Here is a 22,108-nt window from a genome sequence, read left to right as displayed (position 1 = left end):
ACCTCAAAGCCCGTAGAGGGAACCCCACGGAATCATCTTGTCTTTTGCCTGGACACTCAATCCACGCTAGGAAAGACATCCCAATCCAGGGTGACAAGAGCTCCTAGAGTGAAAATCAGCTTAACTGCCATCTTTTGATTCTAGAGCTGCTTATTAGGATTAGAGAGAGCAAGTCTCATTTCCCGCTTAGTTGATAAACATTAGAAAATTAGGGCTTCCCTAGACTCCTAGAACTTTAAAGCCACAGAACCGAGAGATTCCTCTCTCAGTGTCCCACACGGGCCCTGAGAGGTGAAGCCACTTGTCCAGGTGATACCGGTCTGAATAAATAAGCTCTCATCTCCTTCACGGTCTCCCCTTCCCTTCCTGGCTTGAAATCATGCAACGTCCATTTCCTTTTACTTCTATAGCTCTAACCACTAGCGCCCCTACTTTGTCCAACCTTCGCACTCCCCTGAGATTTTGCTAGTCAAACTGTTTTAACTTTACCTGGAAGTGGCTGTGAAGTGACTGCAGTGACGTTAACACTCTAACATGAAAACACTTGTTTATCAACATTTTATATGCTTTATTGAAAGTTGACAAGTGCAACAGTTAAATACAGTGACACCTTACAACTGTGTAGAGAACATGCACAGAAACGTATGCATAGAACTACTATACAGGTAATATGCAGAAACCCCTACTTCGAAATTCATTAGCTAGAACGGGTCATTTTTCAAAGTATTCAATCAGCTCAATCAAAAGACTTCAGCGAACAGGAATTTACTTCGAGATATTCAGCAACTAGAAGATTTCGGATTACACAAAGTGACCGATGGTGGCAAATTCTTAAAATTTCTTTTAGGTGTGTGTTTTCTTCGTGTCGCTTTTTTTTTTTTTTTTAACGTAGATCTCTATAGAAAAGACAAACCACACCTCTTCAGACAGCCAATGAAACATCTAAATTTCAATCTGTACAACCTATAATAGTAGTTACAGTCCTCTATTGTACAAAATAGTTACACTACATACACAAATATACAATAAGCAAAACAACCTTCATGGTAAGAGAGCCTAGGTCCCAGCTACCTGTCACCATTTTAGTCGCTCTAAGAGTTTTGTGTCGTCCGCTGTTTCAGAAAGAGGCACAGTACTATTGTTTTATGGATTTTTGGTGACAGTCGTCAATGTGTACGATGAACTATGTTTCCCCTCATCTTAGGTGAGACTACGCGTCAGTCTTTACTTTGACCTCCTTTTAAGTTCCTCATGGGGGAGAAGAGAGGAGAAAGTCCAGTGGAGCCCCACTGCTTCAAACCCCATGGAGTACACTACGTGCAAGCAGGAGAGAACTCTCGGGAGCGGGGAGGGGGTGCAGGGGAGGGGTGGAAAGGCACACAGCTCCTCAGCATGAATGAAACCACTTCTTTATATTATCTGCCAAGCTGCATGAGGTCCCAGTATCTCCATGCTAATTCTCTGATTAACCTTTAATTCACCCAACTAAGAAATGTCTTCAAGCCGAAAGCGTATGAGTGTTTAATACTGGAAAAAAGAGACAATGGCATAGGTCAGTCTCACTTCTCTTTCGCAGCAAGCAATGAAATGGGTGACTGTGGAGGCGGATCCGCCCTAGCACATCTTCTCCGGGTCTGTTCAGTTCAGACAGCAGCAGCCAGTTCTTCGCGGGCAGAGGAGGCTACGCGGTTGGTCCTGAGCCCTGGGACGCTGGCTGGGCCGGGGGCTGCGTGGCCCCCTGTGGCTGTGTGGTGGCAGGCGGGGAGCCAGTCTGCAGCTGGGCCTGAAACTGGGCGAGCTGCTCGGGGCTGGCCAGTGTCTTCAGCAGATTGTTTTCCTGCTCCAGCTGAGAATTTTTCTCTATTAGTTCTTTGATTTGCTCTTTGAGGACCTCCACTTCCTCTCTAACCGCATACATCAAATGGCTTTTCACCAGATCCTGAAAGGCAGAGGTGGGGGGGGGGGGAGAGGAGGAAAGAAAGGGGTTTAGCTTATTATTTCCCAGATTCCGAATCTCTAAAGCATTATTTTGCCCGATTCTCCAAAAACTATGACCGTATCATCCCGCCTTTAGCGGATCCAAGGGGCCCTTGGAGCAATCTGGGGAGTACGACCACGACCGTGCGAAATACTTAGGTCTAACGTACGAGGGGATCGGGCTTTTTAAAAGCCTGTGGGTCCTCTGCGGCCCCGGGCCGGGGGGCGGACACCCGGGCGGGCGCCCACTCCCCAGGCTCCAGGCCCGGGGCTCTGGGAGCCCGGGAGGTCCAGGCCCGCCCTCCCCCGCCCCCTCCGCCCCCTCCGCCCCCCTCGGCACCGGCTGCAGCCAGTTCCTACAGAGCATGTTGCCGCATTTTCCTCCCTCCGCCCCCGCCCCCCCTTCGTGATTAAGCTGACATCACAGAAACCTGGGCCGACGTCGCAGCCAATGGGAGCGCGAGTTATTTATAGCTCCGAATTAAAGGTTCGGAGTTTGCCTAGCAACAGTGGGCAGAGAATCCCGTGAGAAGAGCCACAGGCGCTGCTCCAATAACAAAGAACAGCCAAGGCGGAAATAAAAAAATAGGAGAAATCCAGGCACAAGGCTGAGAAAGACCAAACTTTTTCTCCGGTTCCTCCTCGTCGGGCGGTCGCCTCGGTCCCCGGGGATCCGCTGGTGCGAGGTCTAGCGAGCCCTGGGGGCGCCCACTCTGCACCCCCCCGCCCCCCCCCGTCCCCTAGTGGCCCTTCGGATTCCCGGTAAAGCCACATCGCTGGGGACGTGCCCGCGACCTGAGGGCGCGCAGGGCAGAGGGGCCCTAACGGGATTCCCGAGCACAACCGAGGCCCCGCTGCAGAAGGCCCGGCGTGGTGTGCAAGCGCCGCGGACTGGGCGCCTTTAGTGCCCTGCGGGCCCGGCCCGGCCTCCCTCCGCAGCCGCCTCGGCCTGGGGCCTGCTGCGGCCTCCCGTGGCCTCCTGCAGCCCGGACGGAGCGGTGCCGGCAGCACCGAGAATGCACGCGCTCCATCCCCATCTCGCTTTCTCTACTGTGCCCACATTCCGTGCAAATGATTTTCAATCCGTACATACCATAGCTTGCTCGATTTTGTTGTCAATAGCTACCACACTTGCACCAGAGGAGCTGGAAAAGAGGGGAGGAGGGGGGAGGGAAATCGATAAGTGGAATTTTTATAACATCCAAGACCAAAAAAAAAAAAAAAAAAAAAAAAGGACTTCCCAGTTCTGGGAGGTTACTAGCATCGGTTTTTGCACATTCCACAACGCTAGGTAGGATCTCGACCTCCGGCAAACACCAGCCACTCTCTTACTAACGAATATTTCCAGACATTTCCCTATTTCAGCGAGCCACAAAAGGCTAAATTACATAATGTGGTTTGAAAAAGAAAAAAAAAAAAACACAAACGCCTGCTCTCTGGCCAGACCTGCGAAAATAAGGCTATTCTAAGCATTTCGAAAAGCAACATCCGTGTCAGCGTCGTCGTCCCTCGGCAATGGACAAAGGAATTCGCCTGGCTATCTTTCACCTGCATTATCAGAAGTATCTCACGAGTAAACGTAAAGAAACTCTCCCAGCCGACATTTACCTATTGTCAAGTCTCACAGAGGCGTTTTCAGTCCCCAGCAAGGATGACAAGAAAGAAATTGAAAAATGTCTCAGTTGGTAAACTCCTAGATCCATCGCCACTGGTCTACACCATTGGGATTTCATGCAATTGCAGCCAAAAACACCCTCGCGGAAGAAAAAAAGAATCCAAAAAAAAAAAAAAAAAAGGGAATACCAAGCAGCCTTGTTTGAGCTAGATTAAAAAAATAATAATAAAAATTAAAAAGAAATCTTCTAAGCTTTCCTGTAGCCCAGGGAGAAACAGAGAGCAGCTTCCCTAGTTTCAAGGAACCCGGCTTCTGGGGCTTGGCGATCCGGGAAGATGCTGCTGCTCCCCGCGGCTGCGCCGAGAAGCCTCGTAGGGCGGCGGGCGGCGGGCGGGCGGGCGGCACTCGGGCTACGGCCGGCTCGGGCTCGGCGCCGCATATAAGGAGGAGCGGGCCGCGCCGATTGGCCAGCGCCCGCCGGGCCCGCCCCTCGCCCCGCCCCCCGCGGAGGCCCCGCCCCCGCCCCAGCCCGCTCTCCGGGTGGGCTGACCCAGGCCGCGGGGAGGGGGGCGCCCGCCGAGCGCCCGGGCCGCGCAGGCCTCCGCACCGCCCGCCGAGGGCCGGGCCACCGAGGGGCCCCGAGGCGGCAGCCGGTGCCCCCGCACGTGCTTACGTTAGAGGCCGCGGGACCCCGTCCCCGGAGCTGCCGGTCCCCGCGGCGTCCCGACGGCGAGCGCTGCCTGTTTGCAACCGGAGCCCTGCGACCTACTGGGCATGCCCAGTCCCGCGGGCTCCGGGCGCCCGCTCGAGCCGCTCGATTCCCATTATCTGGTTCTTACAGGCGACGGGACGGGGAGGCTGCCACGGGCGGTTTCATTTATAGGGACACTGACCGTACGGCGATAGGGACTTTTTAAAGAGGTGGGGAATTGGGGACGAGAAAAAAAAAAAAAAAGAAAGAAAATCACATTTGCTTTTTTGAGGGCTACTACCTTTTTCATGGATTTATTGCTTGTAGGAGCAAAACAAAAAACATTATGTATTATTCTCTGCTTGTTGGCATGGATCTATTGAGGCAAAAAGGAACCCATCAGATGGAAGTCAGGCAGCTCTTCCCAAAATGTCCCTAGAGCCATAAACCTTAAAATCCCATTTCCCTCCTTCCATTTATAGCTAGAAAACTCAAGCCACAGGTTGAATCCTACCTTGATCTGTGCTCAGTGAGTCCCTAAAGCAAGTGTTTAGTAGTGCCCATTCCTGTAAGTCTCAACCTTGAGAGCCTTCTTACATCAGAAGGATCGAAGTATTATAAAGTTAAGTATTTCAACCCTTTATGGCCATACTGACCAAGTAATTCCCGTCCCCAAGCCAAAATCAAGAGATCTGGGTGTAAAAACGCTTAACCTATTGCTTATTTCATCTATTAATTTAAAATATTTGCAAGGATGCATCAGTTGAGGCTGCAGTTGAACGTACATAAAAATCTAAGGCTTTAAATTTGCTTACTATAGATTCTATGGTTTGCAAGTCAATATTAGTCAAGAAAGCAAATTTAACCTCTACAATACTGCCCTCTAATGGCACCAGCCTATAAAACCACAAACAAAAAACTACAAATAGTGAAGACTCCTCTAATCCATAGGCACGTTGTATCATCACAATTTCAACGTAAAATTTGACCACAGAACATATATATGTAAATATTCTATTTACGCACATACACACAGTCTCTTCTGTCTCCAACAGGCATTCTCTCAATTTCGCATCCTTCAATCCTCAGCTACCTTTAATTTAGGACATTTTAATTGCCAGAAGAGACTTTCAGACATTCTTTTAAGTTGACCCAGTCTGCCAGGGAGCATTTGGTCCTAGAAGTGGTCTAAAGGAATTAGGGACCAAGTCTGGTAAATGAGGTAGATGACGACAAGGACACAATTCTCTTTTGGGTTGAAAACCTGATTGTGACTAACATTGCCTTTTATTACAAGGTCATAATATTCTCCAAATTTTAAGCCTTTGCTTCTGAATTACAATGTTTGTTAGCATATTTGGAATTTACAAACCTTGATATATATACTATCTCAAATGAAAAATTTATTTGAGGCAGGCACCCATTTTCAGTATAAAGAAACAGAGGCTTAAAAGTCAGTAATTTGGAAACCAGGGATGTGTGGTTCCTCTGTGAGTACTAGACAGATTTACTACACAATAGTTTCTATATTTTGAAAGTTAAAGTTACCATAAACTATCTATGTAATTAAACCATTTACATATTTGAACTGCACAGGACAAATTATTAAAGAAAGCATCATCTTAAACTGTAAAAATGATCTTTAAAAATGAAATCCTATGGTCAAATGAAGAAATGAATTTAAAATTCCCAGCTGAAGCCTAAGATTATGAAATTACCTGAATTTTATTTATTTGTGATTTCTTGAACACAAACATTAAGAAACAAGCTGGTTTTGCTTCCATTTCATTTGTTTCAACAGATCAACTGGTGGATTACGCTACAGAAGCCAATATAAGCCATCACAGTCTATTTAACCAATAAATAGGGACATTATGATCATCTCCAAAACTTGGCTATTTTAAATAAAATTGCAAGAGATCCCTTGTACGTATATCTTTGATCATTTGTCTATATATTTTATATTTCTGGAGTACTTGCAAGGCCAGAGGATAGAAAAAATTCCCCCAGATTATTAGAAATCTATTGCTTTTCATATTTTTTTTTACATAAATGTGCTAGATTCCTTTCAAACTAGATTTTTATATGCAGGCTGGAAAGTTAGTTTGAAAAAGACAAATTAACTGAAGGAAAGCTCCATGGAGGGGAAACCCATGGGTCAGAAATGTTGGAGGCTCAAAGCTAGAATTACTTTCAAAGATACTTCTCTTTGTAAGACAAAGCATCTATGAATCTGTTGAGCCCAGTCAAGCTCAACAAAGACTAGCTGATAGGACAGGGAAAACACTGCCTCCCTGAAGGCATGGATGACAATGGCCATCGTCAGGCACTGGGCAGAGATCAGGTCTCACTCCAGTGGAGAATCTGGAGCACAGGGAACAGCCTGAACGTTACAGGTCGGCATGTTCTTTATTGTTGTTTTTATTTTTCTGTTTGGTTTGTTTTGGACTCCAGTCCCATCCCCTGTGCCTGTTGGTAGCCTGCATACTAGGATGCGAGACGAGGAGCAGAGGCAGGGCCTGTGTTCCTAATTCAGTAACGCCTGCTTTTTTCTTCTAAGCTTCATCTGACCTGGCCAATATAGATAGGTACAGTTGGAGATCCACCACTCAAATAGGATAACTTGTTTCTTCCTCTGTCCAAACTCCTCGCAAATCTAAAGTGACTGCCAAGGAAGACACTAAAGCATACCACCCTGTGCCTAACCAAATCTTGTGGTCCAGGAATGGCCAGTTCACTCGCCCTAGGAGTAGGGTGGCTAGGTACAGCAAATAAAACTCAGGACTTCAAACTAAAGGTGAATTGCACATGAACAACAAATGTTTTGTGTTGGGTCCCCCACTCTGTCAGAATAAGAAACAATTCCAAAGAAATCAACACAAAAATTCAGCCGTATTTGAAATGTCCTTGACTTCCACAGAAAAGTTATAAAGATGAGAAAAATCTTCTAAAAAGTAGAATAAAATAAAAAGAGACAGAGTTGAGAAATAAGAAACTAAAGGGATAAATCTAGGAGGTCCAATATCAGAATCAGATGATTCCAACAAAACTACGGAACGAAGAAATAAAGAATTTTTCCTGAGCTGAAGGGCACAAGTCTCCGGCCTAAATGAGATGACCAAATGGCCACCACAATAAATGAAAAAAGCCCTACACAAAAGCACATTCATCATGAAAGTAAAGATCTTGGGACAAAGAAAATCCCAAAAGCTTCCAAGTGGAAAAAACAAGTTGTAAAGCACAGAAACAAATATCAGAATGGTTTTTGCTGGCTGCCAGACAACATTCGAGAAAATTCTGAGAGAAAAACGTGCTCACTCGGCCAAATCATCACTTAAGTGTAAAGGTAGAACAACTTTTCAGATACCAAAGTGGAGGAACAAATCAGGCAAAGGGTTGAAATTTTTAAAAAGAAGGAATACTGTGTTTTCAAAAGGAAAAAGAGAAAAAAAGTATAGGAAACATGAACCAGCGACTCAAATGCTGGAGAGAAAGAAGGGAGGGAACCCAAAGGATGATGGGGAAGGAAATCTCAAGATGACAGCTGCTAAGCAAGCCTAAGCAGCACCTGACCTGTATGGGTGCAGAGAGAAGGGAGCCTCTGGGAGGGAGGGCTTTGGGGGAGGGAATAAACAGAGATGATCCACCAGGTCTGAGCATTGGCAGAGGGGAGCTACAGTCAGGTGTATGACAGATCTAATGGACCGACTGGGTAAGTTCAAAGCAATTTTACAGAAAACAAAAGCAAGAAAAAACTACTATGCTAATCAATAGAATTTACATGCCTATATTAATTTTGAAATGTTTTATTAGTTTAAAAAGTTAACTGCATTGGGAAGGTGGTGGGGAAAAAAAACTGAGCCATAAGAATGGTTTAAAAGTGCTAAATCTGAGTCTACGACAGCTGGATTATAAAATATCTAAAATTGGAAAAGCAAGAAATAACAGCATAAACATATTACACAGATATGTAGGTAAATGTGAGAAAACAAAAATCAAAAATGACTGCCTCTGAGGAATAGACGGGGGGGACTGAAAAAAAGTAACTCTAGTACATTATTTTTTTCTATTCGCTCTGTGTGATGTTTAGGGATGTACAGGTATTAAAGTAAAAGAGAACAGGATCTGCATGGCTGCATGAGAGCACTGACCAGCACAAGCATATGAGGAAACTACCAAGGGTGGGAAAGAGCCACCCAAAAGAAGCAGGTAGAGATAACTTTTGGAAATCACACAAGGTCAGGAATAGCTGGTGTTACCACCAGCCAGAGTAAAAACAAAACAAAACAAAAAACAACTTGTAAACATGGGGCACCAGATATTCAGAAGGATACCACCAAAGTTGTGTTCTAGAAAAATTAGTTCTAGACTAAAGGGTGTTCTGGTCTTGTGCAAAGCAGTTTTAAAGGAAGCCTTGAAGATCAAACTGTTACCAAGTAACTTAATTTTGTCCCCAAACAAAGCTCTAGGATATTAAATAAAAATACAGTTAGCATCCAATAATTCACAGTATCTGGCATCCAGTGAAAAGTACCAGGCATACAAAACGCAGGGAAATATAACTCATAACAAGGAAGAAAATCAATCAAAATGACCCAGATACAACAAAAATGACATAATTTGTAGACAACGATATTAAAACAATTATTACAACCATATTTTATATGTTCAAGAAGGTAGAGGGAAAATTAATATATTAAGTAGAGGTATGGAAGGTATAAAGAAATTAAATTTCTGAAGGTGAAAAATGTTTGAGAAAAAAAATATATACTGCATGGGATTAACAGTAAATTAGGGCAGAAGAAATATTATGTTAGAGATATGTTAGCAGTAGAAACTATCCAAAATAAAACAACTGGAGGGAAAAAAAAACTGGAAAAAAAAACAAAACAAAAGAAGAAAAAAGCATCATTGAACTGTGAGGCAATTTCACGCAACCAAATATATTTTTAGTGAAGTCCCTAAAGAAGAGAAAAGGGAAAGAGAGAGGAAAAATATTTGAAGAAATAATGGCAATTTGCCCCAAGTTTTATTAAAATAATAAATCCACAGATCCAAGAAACTAAGCCTCAAGCAAGAGAATTGTGGAGAAAACTGCAATAAGGGTGTGTAATAATCAGATGCCTTAAAACCAGTGATAATGAGAAAATTTAAAAGCAGCCCAAGAAAAGAACCAGATTATACACAAAGCAACAAAGAATGTAGCTGACTCGTGAGTCGTAAACAGCTAGACAGCAGACAATGTGGTAATATCTTTAAAGTGCTAAAAAATTTTTTTCAAAAACTTGTCAACCTATAATCCTAGGCCCAGTAAAAATATCTGTCAAAAATAAAGGTGAAATTCATTCTTTTACAGACACAAAAGCTGGGAGGATTCATCACAGGCAGACCTGCAATATAAGATATTTTAAAGTTTGCTCTTTGGACAGAAGAAAAACGATACCAGATGGAAATCTAAATCTACACAAAAGAATGAAGAGTATCAGAAATGGTAACTATGTGGTAAAAAAAAAAAAAACCAAAAACAAAAACCCAAACCGTTCCCTGTCTCTTTTAAGAGATAAATAAGTGTTTATTATTGACAGACTCATATGAGAAATAAACTGTTGGTTACCAGAGACTAGAGGGGTGGCCAGGGAGGCAGGAGGGAGTCAAAATAGATGAAGGGGATGAAGGGGTACAAACTTCCAGTTATAAAATAAATAAGTCACAAGGATGTAAGGTGCAGCATAGGGAATATAGCCAACAATATCGCAGTAACTTTGGTGACAGATTGGTTAGTAGACTTATCACTGAGATAATTTCGTAATGTATAAAACTATCAATTCACTATGCTGTTCACCTGAAACAAAAAGAATTTTGTATGTCAACTGTACTTAAATTTAAAACATTAAAATTAGAAAAAGATGATTAAGGCAGAAATAATAACCATGTATGGGGGAGGGGCGGACAACATATACAGAAGTAAAATGTAGTACAAAAGAGAACACAAGCCAGGAGGACAGAAGAAGCGTACAGCTGTAAGTTCCTACATGACTTGAAAATAGAGTAATATAAGATGTATCCTGCAAACTCTAAAACAATGACTGAGGTAACAATACAAAGATATAGTTAATAAGCCAATAAAGGAGAGTGGAATCATAAGAAAATATACAATCTAAAATAAGATAGAATAAGAGGAAAAGAGGGATAAAGAACAGAATAAAGGGATGTCTGGGTGGCTCAGTGGTTGAGCATCTGCCTTTGGTTCTGGCTCAGGTCCTGGGATCGAATCTCACCATCAGGCTCCCCACAGGGAGCCTCTTCTCCCGCTGCCTATGTCTCTGCCTCTCTCTGTGTCTCTCATGAATGAATGAATGAATGAATGGTTTTTTTTAAAAAGAGAACAGAATAAAAAACAAATACCAAGATATAGACTTAAACCAACTATAGCAATAATCACGTTAAATGTAAATGGTTCCAATTAAACACCTTAATTAAAATGTAGAGGTTGCCAGATTGCATTTTTTTTTTTTAAAAAGCAAGACAAGGGGGCGCCTGGGTGGCTCTGCAGTTGAGCATCTGCCTTTGGCTCAGGTCATGATCTCGGGGTCCTGGGATCGAGTCCTGCATTGGATTGGGCTCCCTGCATGGAGCCTGCTTCTCCCTCTGCCTGTGTCTCTGCCTCTCTCTCTCTCATAAATAAATAAATACATACATAAATAATCTTACAAATAATTAAAAAAAAGCAAGACAAAACTATATGCTGCCTATAAACATACTTTAAGTATAAATGCACAAATAGGTAAAATAAGAGGATGAAAGAAGATATTGTATGCTAACAATAATCAAAAGAATGCTGAAGTGGCTGTACTATTCAGACAAACTGTACTGCAGAGCAAAGATCATTTCATAGTGAATAAAGGGTCAATTCATCAAGAGGTCATAAAAATCTTAAATGTTTACACAGTGACAACAGGGCTTTAAAACACACGAAGCAAAAATTGATGGAACTGCAAAGAGAAATAGGAAAATCCACAATTAAAGTTGGAGTTTTCAACAATCTTCTCTCAATAATTGAAAGAAAAAATAAGCAGAAAATAACTAAAGATATAGAACACTTGAATAACACTGCCAACCACTTGACCTAATTTGTTTTTGCAGAACATTCCATCCAATAACAAGAGAATACACACTTTTGGAGCACACATGGAATTTTTTCCAAGATAGAGCATATTCTGAGCCATAAATCAAGTTTTAATTAATTTAAAAGGGTTCATATCATTCAAAGTAAATTCTTGAGCACAATGGAATTAAAATAGAAATCAACTACAGAAAATTATCTGGAAAATCTCCAAGTATTCGGGGGAAAAAAATAACATATCTAAATAACTCATGGGTCAAACAAATAATCAAAAGAGAAATAAGGAAGTATTTTGAACTGAATGAAAATAAAAACATCGCATATCAAATTTATTTCAATAAATTTAACAACCTAGATGAAATAGACAAATTCCTAGACAGAAACACTATCAAAACTCACTTGAGGAAAAACAGGTAACATAAATAATGCTAGGTCTATTTTATGTAGTTTAGAATCTTCCTACACAAAAAAAAAAAACCCTCAGTCACTGATAGATTCACTGGTGAATCTTACTAAACATTTAAGGAATAAATAATACCAATTCTACACAAACTCTTTCAGAAAACTGAAGAGGAGAAAACATTTCCCCCACTTATTCTAGCAGACCAGCACTTCCCTAGTACTAAAATAAGATATCATCAAAGAAAAAAAAATAAAAGGAAAACTACAGGCCAATAAACATAGATATAAAAACTCTTAACAAAATTTTAGCAAATTGAACCCAACGAGGCATACAAAGGATAATAAATACATCCTGACGAAACAGCATTTATCCCGAGAATGCAAGGTAAACATCTGAAGATCAATCAATGTGATTCACTCTATCAAAAGACTAAAGAAAAATTATAGGGTCATCTCAAAAGACAAAATTCAACATCCATTCATGATCAAAACTTTCAGCAAAACACGAACTAAAGGTATTTTCCTCAACCTGATAAAGGACATCTATAAAATGCATTCAGCTTACATTATACTTAACGGTAAAAGAATAAATGCTTTTCCTTTAAGATTGTAACCAATTTGACCACTCCTACTCAATCTCATACTGAAAGTAATAGCCAGCAAGAAGGCAAAAATAAACAAATCAATACCTAAGTACATAAATAGCATTCAGATTGGAAAGAAAAAAAAATCTGTATTCACAGATGATTCTCTATGTACAAAATCCCAAATAAATTACTAGAACTAACAAGAAGCATGTTTAAGGGTGATGGAATATAAGTTCAATATAGAAAAATCAATTGTATTTTCATATATTGTCATGAACAAGTATAATTCAAATTTTACAAATTTCCATTTACAATAACATAAAAACCACATGTAATAGGTATAAATCTAACAAAATATATACAAGATCCTAATGTTGAAAATGACAAAACATTAATAAAAGGAACAAAAGAGAACAAAATCAAATGGCAAGATATATCATGTTCATCAACTGAAAAGACTCAAAATTATTGTGTCAATTCCTCTTCCCCTTAAATAATATATAGAATCAGTGTGGTCCCAATCAAAAAAATTTTAGCAAGACCTTTTGTAGAAAATGACAGAGCGATTATAAAATTTACATGTAAAGGAACTGGAATAACCACAACAATTTTAGAAGAACAAAGCTGAACGACTCCTAGTACCTTATCTGAAAACTTTCTGTAAAACTCCTCTCATCAAGATAGTACGGTATTGGTGAAACAACAGACATACAGATTAATAGAACAGAACAAAGACGTCAGAAACAGACCCATGTGCATGTAGCAAATTGATTTTCAACAAAGATGTAAAGGTGATTCCATGCAGAAGAACAATTTTTTCAACAAATACTCCTAAGACAACTAGAGGGCCACCTACAAAATAAAATCAAACAAAAACCCCGAACTTGATCCATTCCTCCCACCATATGAAACATTAACTTAAAATGGACCAGAGACGTAGCAGTACCTGGGTGGCTCAGTTGGTTCAGTGTCTGCCTTCAGCTCGGGTCTGGTGCCAGAGTCCTGGGATCAAGCCCGGCAGCGGGCTCCCTGCTCAGTGAGGATCCTGCCCCGAACCCCCACCCACTCGTGTGCTTCACTCTCTCATCCTGCATGCTCTCTATCAAGTAAATTAAAAAAAAAATCTTTTTAAAAAAAGGGACCATAGACCTAAATGTAAAATCCCAAACCATAAAGCTTATGCAAGAACACACAGAAGAAATCTTTGGGACTCTGATTTAGGCAAAAATTTCTTAGATATTAATGCTAAAAATATACTTCATGAAAGAAACAAGAAAAAAAACCAATAAATTAGACTTTATCAAAATGAAATTTTGTTTTTTCAAAGGCACTGCCATAAGAACCAAAAACAAACTATAGGCTGGAATTAAGTATTGCAAGTCATGTATCTGATAAAGGAATCTATATCCAGAATATATTAAAAACTTTCAAAACTCAATAGCAAGAAAACAAACAATCCAATTAAAAAAATTGGCAAAAGACATGTCATCAAAGAAGATATGTGAATGGTATAGAAAAAATACTAAACATCATTAATCATTACAGGAATGCAAGTTAAATCCATAATGAGACACCACTGCACACCTATTAGAATGGCTACATTATGGGAAGCCCCAGTGGCGCAGCAGTTTAGCGCCGCCTTCAGCCCAGGGCATGACCCTGGAGACCAGGGATCGAGTCCCATGTCGGGCTCCCTGCATGGAGCCTGCTTCTCCCTCTGCCTGTGTCTCTGCCTCTCTCTGTGTCTCTCATGAATAAATAAATAAAATCTTAAAAAAAATAGAATGGCTACATTAAAAAAAATTTTAAACTTAAAAATACCAACTGTTGACAAGAATGCAGAGCGACTGAAATGCTCATATATTGATGGTGGGAATGCAGAATGTTACAACCACTCTGCAAAAACAGTTTAGCAGTTACTCATAAAGTTAGACATACTCTCCATAAAACCCAATAATCCCAACCCAAGTTACTAAGGGAAGGAAAGATTTATGTTCTCGCAAAAATTTGCAAATGAATGTTTTGAGTGGTTTTATCATAATCACTCAAAACTGGAAGCAACCCAAATGTCACCCAATTGGTTACACACACCAGGGTACTCTATACAATGGAATGGAATACTACTCAGCAATGAAATTAACTACTCACAATGAAATGAAAATAACTCACAAATGAATCTCAGATATATTACAGTAAGGGAAAGAAGCCAGACTCAAAAGGCTGCTAAATATATGATTCTATTTATATAACATTCTAGAAAAGGCAAAACTATAGGGATGGAAAACAGATCAGAAATTGCCAAAGCTTCAGGGTCACAGAGGGGAGGTTTTTGTGGGTAACACAACTGTTTCTTGATGCTGGTGGCAGTATACCCCCTGTGTCTGTCCCAACTTCTAGAACCATATGCTAAAAAAGGGAAACTTTACTATATGTAAATTACCCTCAAAAAAGAAAGAAAAAGTAGCTGCCTCCTAGGTAGCACAGTGGCAAGAATGGGGGAAAAAATAAAGAAACTGCTTATATATTTTGTAATAGTTCTCTATTTGATCTTCATACACGTACACACTTATTGTGGCAAAAAACATAAAATTTACCAATATAACCACTTCTAACTGTGCAGCCCAGTAGCGCTAAATATATTCACACTGTTGTAAAGTAGCGCTTTTCACCTTGTACATCTAAAACTATACCAATTAAACAACTCTTCTTTATCCTCTCCCTCCAGCCCCGGTAACCACCATTCTACTTTCTATTTCTATGGATTTGACTACTTTAGATATCTGTACATATATTATTTTGATTAAAAATATTTTAAAGCAAAAGCAAAGAATAAAAAGCTATAAAAAGATATACTCCAAGGACTTGAACACTTTCATTGAAGAGACCTGAAATGCCTATTTTATAACTAATTTCTCCATAGTCATATGAGAGCACACACAAGTGGGGGAGCAGCAGGCAGAGGGAAAAGCAGGCTCCCAGCTAAACAGGGAGCCTGATGGCAGGACTTGATCCCAGGACCTGGGATCATGACCTGAGCTGAAGGCAGATGCTTAACGGACTGAGCAACCCAGGTGCCCAAATAAATAAATCTTAAAAAGAAAAAAAAAATAAATACTTGCTTCTAAGTGTGAGAACTTCAAAAACCCTAACAAAATGCTAATAAAATTTAAAAATAATCTTTTATATTTATTTACTGGGGCACCTGGCTAACTCAGTCATTGGAGTGTTTGACTCTTGATCCCGGGGTTATGAGTTTGAGCCCAAAGCTGGGTGCACAGATTCCTTTAAAAATATAAAATCTTGGGCAGCCCAGCTGGCTCAATGGTTTAGTGCCACCTTCAGCCCAGGGGCATGATCCTGGAGACCCGGGATCGAGTCCTACGTCGGGCTCCCTGCATGGAGCCTGCTTCTCCCTCTGCCTGTGTCTCTGCTGCTCTCTCTCTCTCTCTCTAATAAATAAAAATAAAATCTTTAAAAAAATAAAAAATAATAAAATCTTTAGAAATATATACATATTCTTAAAAAATTTTTAAAAATCATGGGGCACCTGAGTGGCTTATTCAGTTAAGTGACCAACTCTTGATTTCAGCTCAGGTCATGATCTCAGGCCGGTAAGACTGAGCCCCAATGTCAGGATCCATGCTCAGCAGAGTCTGTATGAGACTCTCCCTCTCCATCTGCCCCTCCTTGCCCCTCTCCTGCCCCACAACGTGTATGCATGCTCTCTCCAAATATATAAATAAATCTTTAAAAAAATAAACAATAAAAAAGATTTAAAAATCAATGTCACTTCAAAAATAAATATGAACTTTTACGTATACACATATAATAGTATATAAGGCTCTCTACAAACATTATTTTCTGTATATTTTCTCTCTAAACATCTATGATTACTTTCAAATTATTGTTACAATTCTAGAAACAATTTCCAGTCTCCTATGCACATACCTCTATTTCTATGCCTTATTTAACATAACTACAAATTCCAAAAAAAAAATAAATAAATAATGCTCATACCCCAAAAAGACTCAGTGTCTTTAAGCACTAGGATTCAAACAGGCAGCATTCTTTTTTTCTTTTTTATCTCTGTAAAAATAAGGTCTTCAAAGCCAAGTTTCTTCATAAATTACCACTTCCCCTAATAGTGGTAGATTATGAAAATCAGGAGTCACAAGCAAAAAGGGCATCTCAGATTTAGAAGCCAAATGATACACTATAAAAAACATCTGAAGAAGTAAAAAGCTGTCCTGATTATGATTTTCTATTTCAAGAACCTCATGCAAGTCTCCTATCAAAAACGAATACCATTTCTATTTTACTTTTTGCACAGCTAAAGAAAATAGCTACTGTGAGCTCTTCTTTTACTCTTTAAAAATAACTAGTTAGTTTAAGCCACATTTTCATGTTAAATTCTGGAAGATATCAACAATGATAAGCACTATGGAAAGAAGAGCCAGTAGGAACTGGGTTAACCAACATTCTATGCATACAGAAACACTTAGGGCCATTAGAGCCAGTCCTTTGGTGATCCGAAAACAATCAGATAAAGCTCAACTGAACACTCTTATTTACAAAGGTGAACATAAATTCAAGGGTATTACATGGCTACTGAATTTCTAATGTACTGCAGACTTCAGGGAGCATTAACAAATTGGGGAGGTAACTGTGGATGCTGGGGACACACTGAGTGTTTAATAAGTACCTTCTGCTCTGATCAAAGGACACATTTCCACATTATAGTCTCTCTGGACTCCGGCTCTGTGACTTCAAAGGGCCCGCGGGTTTCTTTAATTGATCTATTCAGTATTCTAGAGCTGAAATGGACCTTAGAGATCATATAGTTCTAATTTCCTTATTCTATAGGTTTAGAAATGAAAGCTCAAAGACATTGTGGGTTTTGTCCAGGGTTTATCTACTTAACTGTAGGATGAGGCATAGAACCAACTTTTGATTCAATATTTTATCTTCTAGACATGCAGACCAGGAATTCTAAACCAATATACACTTCCAGATTTATATACATATATTTATTTATATATTCTATATAATATTTATTTTTATATATACATATACTATATATACACATATTTTTTATATATTTATATAAATATATATTTTATATATATTTATAAACTATATTTTATGAAGTAAGGAATATTAGAACTGGAAGAGGATAGAGATTGCAAACCCCAGCTACTGGGTTTCCAGGCCTTGTCATGAGTAGGGATGTTGGGCTCTTGGTGAGAGCCGGTCCTCTCAAGCTCTGTTTGTATTATATTATACTGGAGAAGCTGTCAGGCACTCAGATCAGTCCAGTGCCAGTGAGTCCCAGAGTCTGCAGAAGTGCTCCCCAGTCTCTAGAAGAGGTCCTGGCCATGAGGAAGATCATCGGACACACAGACACACCACTTTGTGAACGTGCCTATGAATTATTTTTTAAATTGTGCTTTCCTAAGCCTGGTAGTTCCTTCGAGAATCCTCAAGAGCTGTAAGGGCCAGAGGGAGCCCAACAGGACCAAAGAGAATGAAGCCGACTATGTTCCCCAAGCCTGTGGCCAACAACAAGAGGAGAAAGTGGCCTTCACAGCACGTCACTCAGAACACAGATCAGAAAACAGATCTCTACTCTTGGTGGTCATCACCTGGGATCTCCTTCCCATTTCTTACCCCTACCCGGAACAAGATTCTGGCATTGCCATATTTTCCTCTATTCACCATGAAGACAATGTGATGAAGACAATAAGTACTGAGTGAACTACAATGGTCAGTGGAGTGGGAAATACATAATTTATAATGTAAATGACAGTTTTATAAAAAACAATGAAAAGATGCAATTTACAATGATTTACAAATGTACAAGTACTTCAACTTGTTGCTGACTACTGTAAAAGAAGTGGCCACTATATCTTAGCTAAGATACAAACTAGAATAAAATAATTTTCTCTACTCTTCAGGTATTCCTTCCCTCATTTATTCATATTTATTCAGCACTAAGCAAACACGAGAGGCTAGGAACTTTATGTCTGGCACTATAGTTACTAAGATCACTGTCAGTGATCGGGGGTGGGGTGGGGGGTGTAGTTCGTGGCAGGGAGAAGACATGTGATAACTGGTATTATTTGGGTTTATAAAAAGAATGGTAGTTAGCAGAAGGAAGCCAGAGATGTTTCAGAGAGCAGAAGATGCTGCCTCCCGGGCCTTGAAACATAAGTAGGAGTTGCAAAGTCAGACCACAAGGTACAAAAAAAAAAAAAAAGAGAGAGAACACTCCATGAAAAGGGCAGGTAAATCAGGGTGATAAAGCAGCAGGCTGAGTGTGGCACCTATCAGCTGGGGGTTCGTGGTAGGAGGTAGAGTGAGAAGCAGAAAGTTAACAAGTTGGAAGACAGGCTGGGGCCTTCCAGACCACAAGATGGAGACCAGTCTTCAGTCTGAGGGCATGGGGGGCCCATACAAAAGGGTTTTAGCAGGCAAGTGATGCGATGGGATCTGGGTTTCAGCAAGGCCCCCCTGCCCACAGTGTACAAGGTGAAAGGAGATGGGCCTTCCCATGAGAGAATGGAAATCGTGAGGGGCAGAACCGTGAGGGCAGATAGAGAGAAGAGGGGATGAATGCAAAAGAGATTTGGGAGTTGGGACGGACAGGACTGGAGTGTGGGAGGTAAGGGAGGCCGGAGGGGTCCCAGGCTTCTGGATTATGTGATTGGGTGAAAGGTGATGACATTCGCCAGGGTGATGGACACTGTGGTCAGACACTGGTTCTGGAAAATGACACTGATGGGACACCCCAGGCAGTGGAAAATACAGCTTTGGAATTTCAGTGAGATCTGACTTGAGCAAAATATTTGGAGGTTGTCAGGGGGGTAGGGGTACAGTAAAGAGCTGGGGAATAGATGAGATTACCTCAGGAACGGATATAGGAAAGAGATGGTGGGGCTGAGAGGCCACACACTGCTGGCGCAGCCATTTGACAAGGGCACCCAAGTTTTCTGTGGGCTGGTGGACACCACAGAAGATAATGAGGCTGAAGCCATTTGGCAAGACCCTTGTCTAAGAGGACACTGGATGAAGAGACCAGGAAGCAAGAGGGTGAAGGTGTCTGACTGTGAAGAGGACTGGGAATGAAGACATCAGGTCAGTTTTCCAATCAACCACCAAAATGTTTCACTAGGAAGCTTGCATGTGAATGGCTGCCTCACAGGAAGAGCCAACAGTCCCTCAGAGGGAGACCGAAACGCAGCTGCAACCAACACAAAGAAGCGGGACCTGGCCCATAGCAGATACAGAGACTCTTTGCGTCTCAGAGCTCCTTATTCCCCAAAGCTGGGGCACGACTTACTGAGGAGAGGAAGGGAAGTATGTGAGAGCCAAACAACATCCCCCAAAAAGGTGCCAGGACCCAGACTGGTTTGTTTTGTTTTGTTTTTTTGTGTTTTTTTTTTTTTTGGGGGGGGGCTTTTGGGGGGTGAAAGTGGACAGACAAGAAAACTCTGATTCTGACATGAAGCAAGTTTCCAAATGTGAAGAACTGAGTTTTTAAAAACTGTGACTGCTGGGGTGCCTGGGTGGCTCAGCTGGTTAAGCGGCCAATTCTTGATTTTGGTTCTGGTCTCAATCTCAGGATTGTGAGATCAAGCCCCATGTCTGGCTCAGCGCTGAGTGTAGCCGCTGCTTAGGATTCTATCTCCCTTTCCAACTGCCTCTCCCTCCCTCCTTCTCTCTCTCTCTAAAAAAAAAAAAAAAAAAAAAAAAACATAATAATGCATTTTTTTAAAAAAAACTGTGACTTTAAATAACTAACATTTACTGAGAAGTGATAGAAATATGTTTACATGCTGATAAGGAAGCCTGCTACCAGTGTGAAAGAGAGATTCGATGGACACAATTAGTAGCAGTTATTTGAAGAAATAAAACCAAACCTTACATGTTTATTCTCCCCAGTGAGTGAGACACTTCAGTGAACACTCATGGAGGGAGATCCAGAAGAATCCAGCAGAAAACCAACAGTGAGGGGGCAACTGAAAAATGAGGCCATGTCTCTGAAGGAACTGGCAGGGACTAGGTGAGCTACTTGAGGAGAACCCTTACTTATGGGGTCTGTTGGGGCCACCACAAGCCCACAGATCACAAACGCCATAGCCATGAAGGCTGACAGAGGAGAGCACTGCAAGGTCCGAGGTAAGGACACCCATCTTCTCCCTCTCCCCAGTCCCACACCAAGGGAGCTTGCTCACGGAGGGGGAGAAGGGGCAGATAGAAACGGGAACAGATCAGGGGCCCCCATCTCCATTCCAAACTGCTAGAGATGCAGACTTAGCCTGGACAGTTTTAAAGCAAACACGATACAAAGTCATTAAACACCAGAACTAAGTCTTAAGAATCCAAAGTTCCCTAAACAGTTAAGTCCAAAAATGAACTTGAGTTGTATAACAAAAGTGAGATACTGTGAAGCAGGCCCATTAAAAAGCAAAAAGGAAGAGCCTGCAAAGGGCAAAGCTGGTACAGTTTTTAGAAAAATAAAACTGCCATATATTCATACCCTGGAAAGTTGAGACTTCTCAACCAACTGGTTATATGTGCATTTTCTTATTTATTTAAGCCTTACAACAACTCTAAGGTTGTAGGTTCCTTTATTTTCTTTATTTAAAGAGAAAATAAAAACACTGAGCCTTAGAGTGGCCAGACAACTTGTCCAAGGTAAGTCACATCATGCTTAAACAAAATTCCAGTCAGTGGATGCTGGTATAGAGCACAACTCCACACCACACAGAACCAAAAGGTAGGCACTTCCTAGACACCCTGGAAATGCACAGTTAACTTAGTAAAAAAATTTACACCTGTCTTTAAAGTTGTAAAGGTTTCTTATTGTCATTAGACTTAGACATTTTGGGATAATTTATATCTTAAATATACTGATTTATCAGACTATTAGACTCGTGTTTCTAATAAAAAAGAAATAGTCTTAACTGAATAGGTTTTAATTTGAACAAATCGGTAACTGGTTTGGAGGCAAAGTTAAGACAAAAAAGGATTCCTCTAATTTAGTCTAATGTAGAAAATTTAAAAATCTTTCATTCTATTACTCAAATACTACATATATTTTTTAAATTCAGTGATACTATTTTGAATAAAACAAGATGTTTTGCAAAAGGCATTAAAACAGTGTCAGTGACAAAACATGATTCCTGCCACCTATCCCAAGTCAGGGTAATGCTGCATAAATTATATAAAACTAATTATTTCATAGACACTGTGAGTAAAAGCAGAGTTAGTTAAAAACAACTTTGCGTTTAATAAAGGGAGGGAGGCAGGCAATGATTAGGTAAATATTAAGGGATTTTTAAAGGTCAAGTCCATCTTACCAAATCAGAATAACTAGGTTAAACGAGTGATTAATCTGCTTCAACACTTCAGTATGCTTGGAATAGAAAAGATTTTCTTAAATAAAGTACTTAAAGCATACAAAATACATGTAACATTTATGAAGTATAACAGGAGAACAAACACCCACAAATCCACCACCAAACTAAGACTGTGACCAATATTACTGAAACCCCTGTGTGCTCCCACTGCCCCAGCCCCACATGGAGGGCAACACCTCCCTAGCCTGAAAATGTTCAAAGTGTCATTCCCATTTAGTTACTAGGTTTATCGTCTGCCTCCCTGAACCGGAAGGTTGGGGAAGGTGGGGACTTACTGTTTTATTGACCAGG

The 22,108-nt window shown here is 40.7% G+C and overlaps 1 protein-coding gene across 1 annotated transcript in view; it reads right to left on the bottom strand.

Moving 5' to 3' along the window:
* Positions 1-544: 544 nt before the first annotated feature.
* TSC22D1 (TSC22 domain family member 1) overlaps positions 545-22,108 on the bottom strand; it is a 131,477-nt gene continuing 109,913 nt past the window's right edge. The window contains 2 exon segments of the mRNA XM_055335797.1: positions 545-1,939; positions 3,071-3,122. Of these exon segments, the coding sequence (XP_055191772.1) occupies positions 1,682-1,939; positions 3,071-3,122 (310 nt within the window). The 3' untranslated portion in view covers positions 545-1,681.

This window comes from Nyctereutes procyonoides, unplaced genomic scaffold (assembly GCF_905146905.1).
Source record: "Nyctereutes procyonoides isolate TBG_1078 unplaced genomic scaffold, NYPRO_anot_genome, whole genome shotgun sequence".
In the NCBI taxonomy this organism is placed as follows: Eukaryota; Metazoa; Chordata; class Mammalia; order Carnivora; family Canidae; genus Nyctereutes; species Nyctereutes procyonoides.
This window is presented reverse-complemented; position numbering and strand designations above follow the sequence as displayed.